The sequence below is a fragment of the Eptesicus fuscus genome, chromosome 12 (genome assembly GCF_027574615.1).
Source record: "Eptesicus fuscus isolate TK198812 chromosome 12, DD_ASM_mEF_20220401, whole genome shotgun sequence".
NCBI lineage: Eukaryota > Metazoa > Chordata > Mammalia > Chiroptera > Vespertilionidae > Eptesicus > Eptesicus fuscus.
In genome coordinates, this window is record NC_072484.1 from 18,643,205 (window position 1) to 18,660,113 (window position 16,909).

The 16,909-nt window shown below is 38.4% G+C and overlaps 1 protein-coding gene across 1 annotated transcript in view; it reads right to left on the bottom strand.

Moving 5' to 3' along the window:
• MACROD2 (mono-ADP ribosylhydrolase 2) overlaps positions 1 to 16,909 on the bottom strand; it is a 1,996,248-nt gene that overhangs the window by 4,052 nt on the left and 1,975,287 nt on the right. Inside the window, exons 17-18 of the mRNA XM_054724198.1 lie at positions 5,613 to 5,684; positions 2,383 to 2,451 (exon numbers count right to left, since the gene is read on the bottom strand). Of these exons, the coding sequence (XP_054580173.1) occupies positions 2,390 to 2,451; positions 5,613 to 5,684 (134 nt within the window). The 3' untranslated portion in view covers positions 2,383 to 2,389. The remainder of the gene's footprint in view (positions 1 to 2,382; positions 2,452 to 5,612; positions 5,685 to 16,909) is intronic.

Below are 16,909 nucleotides of genomic sequence, written 5' to 3' on the forward strand. Positions count from 1 at the left end.
CTTGAAAATATTTTTGTTAGAGTTTATCTCTCATTTATAAGTATTTGTGTTGAGAGGAGGTCTGTATTATTCCCATTGCTTCAGTTACCTATTGCTACATTACAAACAATTCCAAAATTTAGTGGTTATAAAAATCAACTATTATTTCTCATGATTCTATAATTTAGTCTGGCATCAGCTGGGCAGTTTATCTGCTCCAGGTGGTATCTACTAGCACCAGAACATCACAGAAGATCTCTGAGTTTCTCTCCATGTGGCCTCTGTCATTCTATAGATGTGCCTGAGCTTCACACAAGTGAAGCTGGATTCCAGGTGGCTGGATTCCAGGAGCAGGCATTCTGAGTGAGCAAAAATGGAAGCTACAAAGCCTCTGACTACCCAAACTGGAAGCCACAACACCCTCTGCCTGCCATATTTCTCCATATTTCTGTAGTTCCATAACCATCTTTACATGCCCTCAAATACTTATTAAAATTATTTTTACATTTACAGAATGTTCTATTTCTCCTTTAATCTGTTCCCTTATTGTTATTTTTGATATCCCTGCTTTTTCACAATTATAAATTATACAACACAAAACATTTTTGCATTATGTCTTTGATCTTTCTAATTCTAATTCAGTTTCACTGTAAGTTCTTTAATTTCCTTACAGGTATGATACACAGGAACTGAAGGTTAGGTTCTTTCTTCCTGTTGAACTACCAGATAATGCTTACAAACCTAACTGCCTAAATATTTCTGTAGGAATCAATGAAGTTCCTCAGGTCATACTGTTCTCTGTGACAACTGTGTTAAAAAAACAACAACACCTCACTATTGTTTGAGGAACAATATGGTGACATCAAAGAATTGGTACTTGGAGTATCTAAACTTCCATTGACCGGCCAAGTGACCCTGTGTGAGCTCCTTCTCTTCCTGGAATTGAGTTTCCTTAAACTAATATTGAACTTTAAGTTTTGACAACTTACTCATTTGGGTAAAGGTATAAATTGGTGTTTATGGTCAAGGAAAATATTTTGACAGTTATTACAGAAAACAGATTTGCCCTGGTACAATATCTGGAAATTGAGCACACTGGAAAATAATAGTGTCTATAAGAAAAAAAAATCCAGACAAGAAGTCTACAGTTTGGTGCCAACTAAAGGGCAAAAGGTAAAGCAACACTGAAGAACTTGTATTTAAAATTTTCAGGTTTAGTCTCACTTCATTACTTTTCAATGGCACTTCTCTACCATATCATTTTTGCAGCTTAGCAGGATATTTAAAATGTATGAATGAGGTTATCAGTAAAAAAAGAAGACATGTTTCAAGACCATATTTGCATGTGTTTATAATTTTTTAGCAGTCCTATGCTATACATGCTTTATGCAAATACTGTTGTATCTAGTTTTAAATGATATTCAAGATCATGATGGGAAGGACAGATGCGTGTGTATTTTCACACGTTCTCAAACGTTCTGCTGTGATGCTGGAACTCAAGGGTCTGGTGCTGCGGGGCCTCCTGAGGATACAGAGACCTACTGAGAAGATACAGAGAGTGCAGGGTGGTGCTGGAGGCAACAGTGTCAACACATTTGTGTCTTACACTAGACAACCCACAATTCATTTATTCCATGGGTTGTGTTTTTTTTTTAATAGGTAACTATTTTAAGTTAGGAATTGGAATAGCAAGCCTGACTTATTTCCTCTAATTTTTTCTCAGCAGCTTTTAAGATATGGAAAAGACTATAGACCACTCATCATTCTAGATATACTTCATTCTCTGCTGAGAGATTTAGTGTGTTGGTCTGGAAAAACTCCTAAGTGTGGCCTGGCCCAGACTTTTATTTTCTTTGGGAGTTCCCTGAGGCTCATTCAACTCAACAAACCTTTGTGCAGACACAGGTCCACAGGTAGTGGTGGGAGAGGTTAGGATATGAGACAGGTTTCTTTCTGCCCAAACACACTCAAGGGCCTTTACACATTCCCCAGGGCAAAGCTTTAGTTGTTATGCTTAAAAAAAGATCTACTAAAACAACTCAGCAGGTAAATTCTGGAAAAGCAATACTTCAGAATCAGCTAGGGGCTGCTGAAATAATTTAATCACTCCAGGAGGCCAGGAGGTGAGATGAATGGAAAACCATTTTTTCTTGTCACAGCTCAGAAAACCAGAGTACTGCATGATTTGAATATGCTGTGGCTTTTCTTTCTCTCTGAAAGATGGCAGGCTTCTATGGCAATCTTTGCTCCTTATACTGTGTTATTTGGTGTAAAGATTTTTAAAGTTTAGCCTGATCCATGCTGTGGGACTTGATAGAGTAGAGGGAAATCCAATATGCCATTTACAAATAGTTCCTCTGACCAGTTTAACCAATTAAAAATCTCACCACAAGGACAACTTACCTATTAGTTAATCTTCTTGCTGACTCTCTGTTGGGTCATTTACACTGTCAACCTGACTATTCATTTCAACTATAACCAGAAAGGAAAACAAAAAGGTTAAATACTTATTAAAACCAAATCTCTTAAACACATTAAAATGGTCTATGACTTGATAGTACTTTTCTGATTTCCTATTTTATACCTGTTTTCAGTTCATTTTCATTCATTTATGATTTTAGGGTCATTCTTGTGGATTTTTACTGAAGAGAAATGGGGAGGGAAGAATTGCCTTTTTACTGAATTGTAGAAGCTAAGTTGTCACTTCATACCAGATTTTGGGGTTGATATTTTGGGTATATGTATTACCATCCTTAGATAAATTCAAAGGCATTAATAAATATATAAGAAAACAAAGATAAAACAAAGCAAAAGAGATCATTGATCTGCAGAGAGGTAAGGAGCTCCCTTGGAAGGGGCTATGTCAATAGGCCTCTTTGTTTTGCCATGTTCTCAATTTTGAAATTCAAAACAGACCTTATAAACCTGCGATTGGGTGCAGAGGCAATAGGCTCCATGAAATAGAAAAGCAAAACATCTAACCAGATCACACAGAAATAATAAAACAAAACCTGTGCTTTTACTTCACCGTGTATTGTTCTAGGTGAGCATTTGCATACAAATAGAATTCATAATTACTGCCATTGTCCAGAAGTAGCCAAGAGCAGGCATAGCAATCACTCTGGAAATTTTCAAGGGTCATTGGTTTAAGTAGGTTGATATTTTTAAAGCATCAAAACCCACATTATAAACTCATAAACAATACACAAATGGACAATGGCTAGGCCATATATAACAACAGAATTCCGACTTAAAAACTATGCAGCAACCAGCCCAGGCAACCAAACCACAACCTTTGCAACAATTAGCTCAGAATGTTCAGTGACTGCTAGGTTCCCATATGCTTGCCCCAACCAGGAAAAGCAAAGTATGTCCCCAAGCCAATCGCCTAAGATGTCCCACTTCTACTGAGCCCAGGTCTCCTTTCCTCATTCCAAGAACTTTAATCAGAGGATGCTTTGAGCCTCCCCCCTTCCTTTTTTAAACATTTATTTTTATTGTTGAAAGTATTACAGATGCCCCCTTTCCCCCCCCCATTGACCCCCTTCTAGCCCACCTCTCGGCCTCCCCTTCCCCCCGCCTCAGACTTTCACCACACTATTGTCTGTGTCCATGGGTTATGCATATATGCATATAAGTTCTTTGCTTGATCTCTTTCCACCCACCCACCCATGCCTTCCCTCTGAGATTTCATAGTGAAGAACCTGGAGAGTATTATGCTAAGCAAAACAGAGAAAGACAAGTATCACACGATCTCACTCATGTGGAATCTAAAGAACAAAATAAACTGATGAACAAAATAAATCCAGAGACATAGAAACATGGAGACTTCCTTTTTGTAAGCTATAAAAGTTTCTCACTTCCCTGCCTGCCTTTGAGTTGGCCAAACACAAGTGCTAATGGCTGACACTTTGGTAGGCTCTGAGTAAGTAACCTTTGAGTTTTCTCATTTGTGTAGCCTGTATTTATTTGCACAAAATCAACAATTGAAATCAGTTTTTCTTGAACTTCAAAGCTTGACTAAAGTAAAATAGCGGCAGATGCTAGTTTTCACTCTCCAAAGAGGTATGTATGAAAGAGGGAATGACATCATGTGGCATCCCACCCAACTCTCTCTTAAGGAGGAAGGTTTGAAAAGCAGTTCTCTTTGGTCTCACCTCACACAAGCCTGGGTTTCTAATGACATGTGAGCTCATTCTAAACCCAGGTGTAAACTGGCCAGAGGCAGACATTTTACCTATATAAAGGGAATAATACAGGGACTTTCAATCCTGGCCTACAAAAATTTTTAAGTGTGCCCATCTCAGTGTGGGAGCATAATAAAATATAGTAGTATTCCTTTTCCATTTCTTCCTCTAACCCAATAGTTATTAGTTCCAAAACATATTAACAAATGTTACTATACAAAGCATTCCATGATCGAATACATTTGGGAAAAGCAACTTTAAACCATGTTAATAAATTAATTTACAGCTGAGACTTATGAGAGCCTGCAGTATGCATGGTGAATCTCCAAGTAAGGACTAAAACTTAGTACTTCTCACATTTATTTCTCTTTTATTCAGCGAGCATTGTATGGGCTTGGTCTTGGTGTTCTTCAGAACATGCTTTGTAAAAATTAGTTATGAACTATGTCTACAGAGGCAAAACCAGGCTGGGCAAGTTTTGTTCAACGGGGCATGACTAACACGTGGTAGCTTTTAATGGATAGAGCTAGTATTTAAAAACATTATTTTTCCAGATGATGTTTGCCCGTGAGTGAAAAATCAGTTTGTGAAAAAGCGCCTATAGCAGGGGGGAATACCCAGTACTATGGGAAACTCTATGTAAAACCACCAAGTAACTTCTACCCAGTGGCTGAATTTTTTCCAAGGTCATTTATTGACTCAAAGTAATTTGCAAGTAACTCAAACAGCAAGATACATATAAACAGTTGAACACTGATCAATTCTGTTTCTCCTAAGCTCTGTGGGGCAGTGGAATGAAATATTTATTAAACCTCGTGTGCTCAAACAGTAGTTTTTTCTAATGCAAGTAATGACCTTACAAAGGGTCCCCCGCAGGAGTTGAGGGTGTGCGCACATTTCAGAGGCTCCAATCTTCAGATGCTTTCAAAATGAGATGTGAATGTAAAAAAGGTTTTTGTAAATTTATTTCTAGGGTGCTTTTAAAGACTCAGTACATATTTGGCCAAGACATTGGATGTGATGCAATGAGATAAAGTGATGAAAGTCCAAGAATGACCTTGGCCCAAACTCAAGCCAAAGCTCCGGAGTGGTAACAAGGGTAACAGGGGTAACAAGCATTTTTTCAGAAGTAAGTGATGCTTCTGTAAAGTTCACCAGCTCAACTTCCTGCAGTCCAGGCTAGCCTTGGAATTACCCAGCGTGGCCTCATTTTTGCGAGTTACGATTCAACTGAGGCACATGCTGTTTTTTAAACTTAGTTAGAGTCAGTGTTTAAAAAAGGCTGCCAATTTTATTAGTTCCTAGTAGAAAGTGGTTTTTGAACTTGACTTTGTTCTAACGGAATATGTTAATTCATAGAATAGTGAGCTCCCTTAATCCTAGAGTACACACAGAAAATATGCCACATTTGTAGACTGCCTGAGCTCGGAGCACTTAGGACCTTACCATCAGGACTTGCGGAGTTTTCTGTGTCACAGGAGCCTTCGCTTTTTACAGGAACTCTTAGCGTGTCCTCACCTTGAAGGAAAGAGTGAAAGAAGACAGTCCCTTGATTAACAGGGAATTAGAGGTGTCTGACTGCCAATTGTTCTGTCACCCTCCACTGCCCTCTCAAATTCAAAAATGTTCCTGGGACTCACCTTCTTTTGTAGAAAAAGTTAAATAAGAAAATAGTAGTTTGAGCTGTTGGAATACTGTAGAGCTGCCATCCTGTAAATCCTCCAATTTGTGAGATAATCACATCTATACATACATACACAACTTTTAAAATTAGAAATCTGGTGGCATGAAAGCAGGGGAACTTGGTTTAATCAGAACAACCTGCAATTTAAATTTAGGAAAATTTGTATATCGGTGTGTTTATGTAGCTTAACCTTTGAAGGGAGAAAAGAAAATCTACTTTGCCTTAGGCTTGCCTCAACGAAGAAAGATTCATTCCCCTGGCAATGAGTTCCTTGTTTAAACACAAACAAATGGCTTAGTTGCTGCCCTAGGAGTCTGCTCGGAGGCTGCCACGTTGGATCGCCAAGAGTCCAGTCTTTAATTTCCATTGTGATTGTTCTCTATTTGTACATCTTCTAAGGCTTGTCATCTACTCACTGTGACTGAGCTGTATCATGGGCTTAAACATAGCAATTAAGGGATTTTTTTTAATTGTGAGAAATTTCCGAGATAGTCAATATCCTCTTATTTCTTTAGTTAAGTATCTATTATGTTTTCACAGCTTGAAGAGCCAGAGCATTTGAAAAATACAAATACACATGCAGTGTGCTGGAAAATCCATACTTTCAGAGTTTTAATTATTTCTGTAATTTTTTAAACAGAAGATTAAATTCATGTTTATTACATGAGTGCTTGTTGAGCCTGCAGTGCATTAAACTTGGTGTGCCTGTGGGTGAGAATGAAGCAAGGCTGGAAAAGATACAGTTTGTAATTTCTTCAGAGGAAAATACCTTCAAAGATGGAACTTGCACTTTTGTAATGATTTACTAAATAGAGAAGTATGACTCAAAGGTGACCAATCTCTGAGTCTGGGTGGATGGCAGTAGTATTGGAAGACATATAAAAGAAGCAAATTGGAGGAAGGTAAAGAAAGCCATTTTAGATTTGAAGTCTGAAGTGCTGGGTCGTTTACGTGGAGATGCCAAACAAGCTTTTGCATCCACTGATGAGGAAGAGAATGATGAATTAGACATGCATGCATTTTGGAGACATCAATGTAGAAGTAACCCTGATGCTCTTAGAGAAGTCAGAAGGAGGATAACACAGGAAGAAATGAAAAGACTCATAGGCTCCCAAGCCCTTCAAGGACAACATGAAAGTAACTGTGTCCATGAGTTCTTTTCATTAGTTCCTGGGGCTGAGGAAGAGAAAACAAAACTTACGACTTCCAACTGGACTTAACACTATATCATATCCTTTCTCACTCTGCCAATTCTAGAAAGTGGACCATTTTTCAATTTTTTATCAATGCATTCTTTAAAGACATAATCACAGAAAAAAAAAATATTTGTGGATTTCCCCAAGCCTGGGAAGAGAAAATCTTTGCTAATTATGTTTGGAAGCACAGAAGTAATAACCAAAAAATGGAACTATTTTACTTTATATAAATATAATAAATTGTGGGTGGAAAAAATACCATAAGCAATGTTTAAAAAAAGAAAGGTTATAAATTGAAAATATTTATACCCTTTATCATAGACATCTTTAATACATAAAGGACTCTAAAATAGAGATGAAAAAGATAAAGAATACGATAGAAAAAAATTTACAACAGTTCATTTTTTTTTTTAAAATGGCATGTAGTCATGTGAAAAGATGATTCACTTTGATAATAAGGAAGGAAATGCAAATTAAAATCACATTAAGGAAGGAATTTCTGCCTAAGGTAGAATACTATGATGTAGCCTAACCCTGGTACCAAGAACAGCTAGAAACAAGGGAAATATTATATAAGACCTTATTTTAAGGCACCCAAGAGCCATCAATGCATCACAAAGTTCAGGAGGTGCAACATAGTGAGTCTGACATTCTACATGTGCCAAGTTGAATAGAGCTTCTAGAAATCTTAAGAGGTTTGGAGGGGTAAAAATAGGAGGGAGAGACAGAACTTGGAGGTCAGAGCCTGCCAAGGAAAAGGTGCTCTGATAAGTACCTCCAGTTTTCTGTGGGGTCTCCTGATGGGTGAGCTCTGGGGACATGGATGAACTTGAAATAGACCAGCTCTTTAAAGAAAGTGAAGTCCATCAGATTGCTGTGCTGGACAGTTTTGTGTCCATTAGCTAGCTCCTCTCTTGCTGGCCTCAGCTTAGAAGAACAGAGTCTTTGAAATATTATACTTAGGCACTTTCCCTATTCTACCTTCACCTAACCAGGATAAGCAGAGATCTCACTTGTTAGCTTTTCTCTACAAGGCCTTCCACTACTTGTACCTTTCATTTCGGGCCTGGATGCAGCTGCTGCTGCTTGGGGCAGAGATAAAGAAAATGTCTTCTGTAGGTTGCTGAGTGAATAATGAGGATCAGAATGAAGGTCTCTGAACAACTTCAAAACAAAAACAAAAAACACCAACCCCCCCCCAAAAAAACAAACAAACAAACAAAAAAAACCCAAACCCCAAAACTGAAGTCCAATTTTTAATCAATTCAATTCCTAAGTTTTTGATATTCTCTGCTCTGTCTCACCTGCTTTTCAGAAGAAAAATAAATCCTATTTAGGAAAAGATTAAACCACTCAGGGTCTCAAGTTATCACTACAATGTTTTACACAAAGTGTCCAGCATTTAAAAAATTACATGGCATTCCAAAAGAATAAGAATGAATCACTGAAAACCAAGAGAATAAGACATCAGATAGACATAGTAGAGATCCAGCTATAGATACAACTTTAAAATAATGATTAATGTACTTAAGAATTAAATGCCAAATGGGAACAGTTTCATGGCAAAGAAGTTGGTCAGATTACTGGAGACTATTAAAAAAATCGGCTGTAAATTCTAAAACTAAAAAATATACAATAATTGAAGTTAAAAATTTAATAGGTAGATTTGGCAGCAATTAAACACAGGTTAAAGAAGGCATTAGTAAACTGAAAGCTAGTTTAAAAGAAAAATAAAGAGCAAAGTGTAGTTGAAAAATTAAGGCTGATAATTCCCCCTGAATTACTGGAAGATGTCAAATCACTGTTTCAAAAGTGTTATGATCCATAAGCAGAATTAATACAAAGCAAACCTCACTTAGGCCAATTTATGTAAAATTGCTGAAAGTCAAAGTTTAAAAAAATATAAAATTATTTTGTAAATAAAAATCCATTAATTTATAAATAGTAACAATAGGACCTATAGATGACTTCTCAACAGAAATAATGGAAACCAGAGACAATGCAATGACATCTTGAAAATGCTAAAAGAAAAAAAATCTCCAATATAAAATTTTGTACCTAATAAAAACTTCTTTCAAATTGTAATTTAAAGTAAAAACACTTTCAGGGGAAAAAATTGAAATTGGTTCTCAGCAGACCTACTCTGAAGAAATAGTTTTCACCATACTAAAAAATAAATTCTGGATAGATTATAAAACTAACTATGAAAGGTAACATAGAAAAAAGTCTTCACATCATTAGGCAAACATTTCTGACACAGGAAAAACAAAGCACTAACCATTAGGGAAAGACTGGCAATCTGAAAAATGTTAATCAGCATCATTAGTTTATCAAAACACACCATTAAGAGAATGCAAAATAAGCCAGTGGAAGAATATACATACAATATAGGTCATTTACAAAGGACTCTGAACTAATACATTAAAAAATCAATATATGAAATAACATAGAAAACACAGGAAACAACAGAAAAAAATAAGACACAAAAACAGATATGTCACAAAAGAGGATATCCTGGTTGGCCACTTAATTTTTTGAATGACTTTTACCAAATCTCATAGTATTTAAAAGCCTTGGCTTTTTCATTATTAAAATGACTATAAAATGGTCTAACTCCTTGTCTAACTCTCTGGGAAAGAAAAAGAGGAATGACAGACATTTGTTACTCTGGCATGTGTGGAACTGGTATTACCCTAACAGTTTCTCTCCTGCTGAGCAATGCAACTGAGTGTCTCAGAGAAATGATTCTATTTCCCATAGACAACAGAATCTGATCAAAACAAAAATTGCCTCTACAGCCTATTTATTCCAGTTTGCCTGTCCCTTCCCCCATTTTGATTACTGCTGCTTGAAACACAAACAAGAGGTGTATTTTAGGGCTCCTAGCAGGAGATAAAAGATACTGAAATAGAAGGAGTCTGGGACATTCAGTACCATTTTAATTTTAATTCACCAACTGCACTGTCTTCCTCAAAGCCTTGATTATGTTAATCCTTTGTAGGTCAGTTGCATTACATAAAAGGAATAAATGAAGCAGGTCTCAGCACAAAGAAAAGATACTGAGATGCATATAGAATGCAATTAACCAGATTTGTAAATACATAAACACAGAGAGATGTTAGAGGGACCTTCAAGTTTTTCGTTTGAGATTTGTGTTGGCAATACATTCCATACAACAAATGGAATTACAATTATTTCTCAGAATGTGAGTTTTGTAGGTGTCATGACAGCTATAGACAGCAGGGCCTATCTGGATCTGGATTCAACATTAATAAATTAAAGTGGTGTTGACTTAAAGCAAGCACTCTTGAACCATCTTCAAAAGTTTTGTCATATCTATGTTACAACTTTACTATTAATGTTAAATTAGGTTATTTTTCAGAAATGTTCTCTTCCTATCTTCTATCCCTATGGGAGTCACTGTCCCTTGGCATTGGGTTGGCCATGGAATTTGCTTTGGCCAATGGGATATTAGCAGAAGTGAGCCAAGCAGAACCTTGAAATGAATTTGTAGAGTTGAGGTCTTTTCCCCCAAGAAGAATAAGCTTGCAGGAGCAGCAGATCTAAGGACTATAATACATGAACTCAGCTCACAGCCTGAACTCCTTTCTGGCTCAGATGATGTGGTTGATCCTGACATGCATGAACAAAAGTATAGATGATTGTTCTAAGCCCCAGAGATTGAAGATGGTTTGTTATGCAGCATTCTTGGGCAATAGCTAAAGCATTTAATACGTTTTTAATGGATTCAATCTTAATATTGCTTCTTAATTTTGACCCATAGCAATTATAGTTATAAATCATGAACTTGATTTGTGCCTAATTTATAACACATTATAATAAATGTTAATTTCTACATATTCAAAAATTGTCTTTAGAATTATAGATGGTGCATGTATGAAACTTTGAGAAATACCAAATTAATGTATACAGGTGAGAAGTTTCTTAACAAGCTAAACTCTGCGACTTCATAATGGTACTGAAATGGAAGATAACTGGAGTTAAGAGTTTATGGCATTTGCAACAATCATTTAAATTATAAACTCAATTGGAAAGAGGCTATTATTTCACATGCATAAACATTGATTTATGTTATTTTGAAGCTACTGATAGTTAGAGGAGATGAGCTCAATTAGACCTCTTAGACTGCTAAATTCACTTTCTAGGTGTAGAATCCAAGGAAGAACAGACTGTTAATGGAAATACAGGACTTGAAAAGAAGTTGGGTTGTAGTAGTACACTGTGTTGTAATGGTATTTCCCCACAATCTGCTCTTTAGAGTCAAGTCACCAACACCACTTCAAATTATCTTAAAAGTCACTCTTCTCATTGATGTGGTTACAGTAGCCAGGAACTAAATATATTTAATCTCACAAAGAAAATTCCAATCCTTCGTAGTGGCATGGGCTTACTTATTTATATAGCTGCTTCAGTGGCATACAGGTTTCATAGCCAGGGGTTTTATGATAATACTAGTGGCCTGGTGCACAAATTTGTGCACATTTAAAGGAAATTAATTAGAAGAAATATTTCAATATCGCTATTCACCCTTTCTCTATAATAGAAGTATCAACCAAATTCACGATCGACAATGACAGATCAAAACACATGTGTGCAATTATGTATCGTGTATGCACGAGTCAACTTAGCCTTTTATAGATATAGAATAAACTTGCTTAATTAGACCTGCTTTCTGATTTAGCTAAACTTTTTCCAGCCCAGTGAAGCACCCCAACTTCTCTTTCAGGTAATTGTCAGCAACACAGCAGTAAATATCAACATGAAGCAGATTATTATTGTAGATCACACAGGGAAAACAAAGGGTGAAATATTTAACTGCAGCAGTGTTTGACTATATTCTGCGCAGTGAGAAAACCTGAAGTCATTTTCAATGTCCACCCTTTCTTCCTTCTTTTTAGTCAGGTCAAGATTCTAAGCTTTCTAAATATCCATTTTCTGGATAATGAAAAGAAAATAGGATTCCACCGAGTCTCCTATCTACCTACTCCGTGACTTCTGTGAGGATCAAATGAGATGAAGCACATGAAAACGCTTCACAGACATTTGGTTATAGTGTGAAATGTTTCCACCTGGTTATAAAGCAAGTTGTGTTCCTGGGCTGAAGAAACTGCAAGGAGGCTAGTCGCTAGGGAGAGGAAGCCTGGCGTTGCTATGTGACATTATTACCCAGAAGGTCAGACACTTAGCATATTAGCCTTATGTATAAATAGATATAAGCGTGCAGAGGGTGGATACCTACTCATGGGAAAATTCATCTAACATGAATGGAGGCAAAATAAATCAGGCAGCCTTTAATAAATTTTACCACCCACGCTCCTTACAACAAATGCCACAAGTCTAGCCACTATCCATTTCTTTTCTCCATTGAATATGCCTTTGTTTTGGTTTTGTAATCTTGTTTCCTATTGAGCAGGCTAGAGTCTAACCCTCAGGACTGCCCATTTCTGGCCACCTTCCTCAGAAGTGTCACTACTGGTGTCAAAGGATGGATTGTAACTCTCTAGAGCTGGTTCCAAATCCAAGCTCTGGATTTCTGTTTGTGTGATTGTGGGCAAGTCCTACTCCCATCCAGAGTCTCAGGTTTTTCACTTATGGATGGAGGTAATGATATATCCCTCATAACATTTGAGGATCAAAGCGATAATAACTGACTATGACTCTTGATTAATATTTATTGGCTGAGAGAAACAAGTTTAATAACTACTTCTGAATATTTTTTCATCACTGACCCTTACACACACAAACTTAGCTGAATCACCTTGTTGTATCATTCAATAATTTATTACATTTCTTTCCTCTCTGGTATCATTTATTCATTCATTCATTCATTATAAAGCCAGCATATATATGTTGAGTCCGTGCTATGTATGAAGCTCAATAAAAAGAACTGAATGAAGTAGAGGTCTGGCTTAGTTGGATTAAATCTCAGAGGAGAAAGCACTGTTGTCATTTAAAATAAGTATACTAATAAAAGGGTAGTATGCTAATTAGACCGGACGTCTTCAGAGGACCTTCCGGACGTCCTTCCTGACAAAGCCACCGTGGCTGCCAGGCACTCTCCCTCCCAGAGAGAGGAGAGAAACGGCCTGGCAGCCACTGTGGCTGCTAGGCCTAGAGAGAGCCACGGCCATCCAGAAGTCCCCCCTCTGTGTGTGAGCTGCACAGGAAACACCTTTTCTGACCACTCATTGACTAAGCTTGTGGAACGCCACTCGTTTGGGTAATAAGAATCCAAGAAGGTGATCCAGGGTTTTTCCACCTCACTCCTGGAGGAAAAAAATGGAGGTCTGCTGCTGGAGGGGCTAAGAAATGTCATATCCTGCCCTAGCCGGTTTGGCTCAGTGGATAGAGCCTTAGCCTGCCGACTGCAGGTTCCAGGTTCGATTCTGGTCAAGGGCACATACCTAGGTTGCAGGCTCCTCCCTGGCCAGGGACCAGGTCAAGATTCATGCAAGAGGCAACCAATCAATGTATCCCTCTCACATTGATGTTTCTTTCTTTCCCTCTCTCTTCCACGCTCTCTAAAAATCAATGGAAAAATAGCCTCAGGTGAGGATTAAAAAAAAAGAAAGAAATGTCATATCCTATGAAAGAGACATCTTGAAAATGCCTAAAGAAAGTTGTCATTTTTTTTGTGGTGAAGGGACTGGAGTCCATGTTGATAAAAATACCTTAGTGTCTGCAAGGACTGTGGGCCGGCAGCTGCGACAGCCAGCAGTGGCAGCAGCAGTGGGGTGATGGGGGCAGTTCCTTCCCCTGATCATCCGGTCGCCTCCCATGGGGAGCGGGCCTAAGCAGTCAGTAGGATATCCCCTGAGGGCTCCTGGACTGTGAGAGAGGGCAGGCTAGACTGAGGGGAACCCCCTACCCTCCCCCCCCCAGTGCATGAATTTTTGTGCACTGGGCCTCTAGTCAAAAATAAAATGCTACATATTTATCTCTTTCTGGCTTTGGAACAAGCCTTGTTCATTGCAATTTGCTAAAGATAAGTTGGTCCAAAGTCTTCCATAAAAAAAAAACCAAATTTCTTTTAGTCTTTAAGTTTTTGGTTGGAAATGGGAGGTTTCAATTAAAAGGGTCCAAGAGTGGATTTTTTATCAAAAGCTAATGCTTAAATTCATTAACCATACCACTTAAATTAAGCCACATGCTTTTAACTCACTGTCCTGCATTTCAAAGGCATTTTCATTTTCAGTTACTTCTTGGCATGTAGTTGTCCAGATTCTCCCTTTCTTCTCCTGTTCTTCCTCTTTCCATTCCTCCTCTGCCCCTCACTTCCTCTTTCTGTTCCTCCCTTTTTTTGTCAATTGTTTTGGTATTTTTCCAATTTCCTTATTTGGTTATTGAATTTTTTTTTCCTTATTGACTTTTATATTTTCTTCATAAATTAAGGACATTAACTCTCACTGTGTCCAATATGTTGCAAATATTTTCCCCTAAATTGTCATCTGTCTTGATTTTCTTTAAGACACACTAAATAAAATTAACTATGCTGTCTTCTAAAAGTTTTAGATATTTTTTAAAGTGACACCTAAATGCCAAGATAGCTATAGAATTCTTTTTTTTTATTCAAATTTATTAACTTATTTCTATTTGACATCTTTTCAGAGTGAGACTTAGCTATTGGTTTTTGAAACAATTCAATTGTCCCTTCATCTTAGGGAATTTCCCTCTTATATGTGGACTTGTAAATTTCAGGGACTTTTAAATTTCAGGGACTCCAATTTCCCCCACAAAGGATAGTTTATTTGTTTTCTCTTCTATATACAATATTTTTCTGTAATTGTTCTAGAGTTTCTGTGTTCTTTTTCACTGTGATAATCTCAAGCCTTTTTTTTTTTTTTTTTACCTTTTTCAGTAATTTAGTCTTTGCTGTTCTTAATTTATTTATCTATGGATTAAAAATTTATTTTCTGGGTTCTTACATTCCAGTTCCCTTATCTTTAAACTCTTTAATATTCTTTAGAAGTTTTCTATAGTAATCCTAGAGAATTTAAATATTTGTATACTCTTTTATATCATTTTTATTTATTTCAGAGAGGAATGGAAGGGGAGTGAGAGATATAAACATCAATGATGAGAGAGAATCTTTGATCGGTTGCCTCCTGCACACCCCTTACCGGGGATCGAGCCCAGAACCCAGGCATGTGCCCTGACAGTAATCTAACCAGTGATCTCTTGGCTTCATGGATCTATACTCAACCACTGACCCACACTAGCCAGGCTAAAGATTTTTCTCAGGTCATGCTTTCTTTCATAATAAACCTCCCACCTGTCCTTTGCTGGCTTGCACGCTTACTTTCTTCTCTCTCTGTCTCTGTCTCTGTCTCTCTCTGTCTCTCTCAGTTATGGCTTCCATGTGCTTGCAGAGTGAGGTATATGGCACACATTAGCAGGCTCCTTACAGGAGGTGTGATCTGTTGGTCCTCTAGGAGTTCTCTAGAAGCGTTTTCTTTTGAGAGTTCTCTCTGGGAGGAGTAAGCGGCCAGAACACTTACAACATTAGTTGTGCTGAGTTTCTCACCATGTGTCCCATGCCCAGCCCAGGTTCACACCAATTTGTCTGCACTGTTGCCTTTCACAGTGGGAGGCTGTTCTTTGCATTTGGATAGTTTTTTCAATTCATCATGAGACTTAAAACTTTTGTTGCAAGGGCAAGAGTCAGCCAGGGAGGCTCTCTATTCTCTTTTCTGTTTCTCTCTCAGCCTCCCCAAACAGAAGATGATAATAAACCCTCTGCAGACCCTAAATAGATTCTACAGGGAGGGAACAGGGCTCCTTCTCCTCCTCCTTTTCCTTCTTTTTTGGCCTTAACCCTGTAAGCCCTTTCCACTTCTCAGGAACTTTCCCCTTCTCATTTAGGTATTCTTTTATTTTTCTGTGAAAAGCTTTATTGTTTCATTTGGTCCAATGCATGGGAGAGGGCTTCAGGTGGTTAAAATAATGGCTAGTAGTTTCAGGGAGAGGCTCAGGTAAAAGCCAGACACAAGGGGGATTTAGAGGGGCCTCTCAAAGGCTCCTAGTCCTGCTTGAGGGTGAGCCTTTTGAAGAAATACTCTCCCAGCCCAGCCTGCAGAGGTGAGTCAGGTGTAGCCCATCTTCTTGATGAGTTTCACCTCCTCACCCAGGAAGTGGTTCTCAGGAGGTCACAGAGCTGAGGGTCTGCACGGGTAGAACCCAGGGCCTGCAGCTCCAAAAGGGACTGGGTCAGGTTCCTCTCCATGGCCAGGGCGGCTTCCATGGCATCCTGAGTGTCACCCCACTCATCTGGGGGAGGCTTCCAGCGTGTCCTGGAAGAGAATGCGGCCACCGCACTTGTTTTGCAACTTTAAGAGACGCTCAGAGCCTTCCTGCTTCTTCTCCGCCAACTCGCAGAACAAGTGGCCCTCGCCCTCCAGAGTCACATCGTTGCAGTGGAAATAGAAGCCCAGAGAGAGGTAGGTGTAGCGGGCCCACAGATGCAGCTTGTCCAGGCGGTTGACCGCAGCCTCCACTTCGGTGGAATAATTCTGATGAATTTGGGAGCTCATGGTTGTTCGGCAATAAGGAGTTAAGGTAGGAAACAAACAAACAAACAAACAAATAAAAGGTGTGTTGGCTGGTCACAGAGATGGGTCTGAAGGTGGTGACTGGATAAGATCCAGGAGAGTGTCCGGAGGCTGCAAGAAGGGGTGTCCCTGGGTCTGTTCCGTCCAAACACTGTTGAAGCAGGAGACAGAGGGCACTGCCTAGGTATTCTTTTCATTGTATTTCAAAACAAAATTAAGTATGTTGTTCCAGTCTCTATGCGGTCTCCACTTCCGGTCCTCAGTTATCAGGGTTCTCTCCAGCGAGTCTTCTGT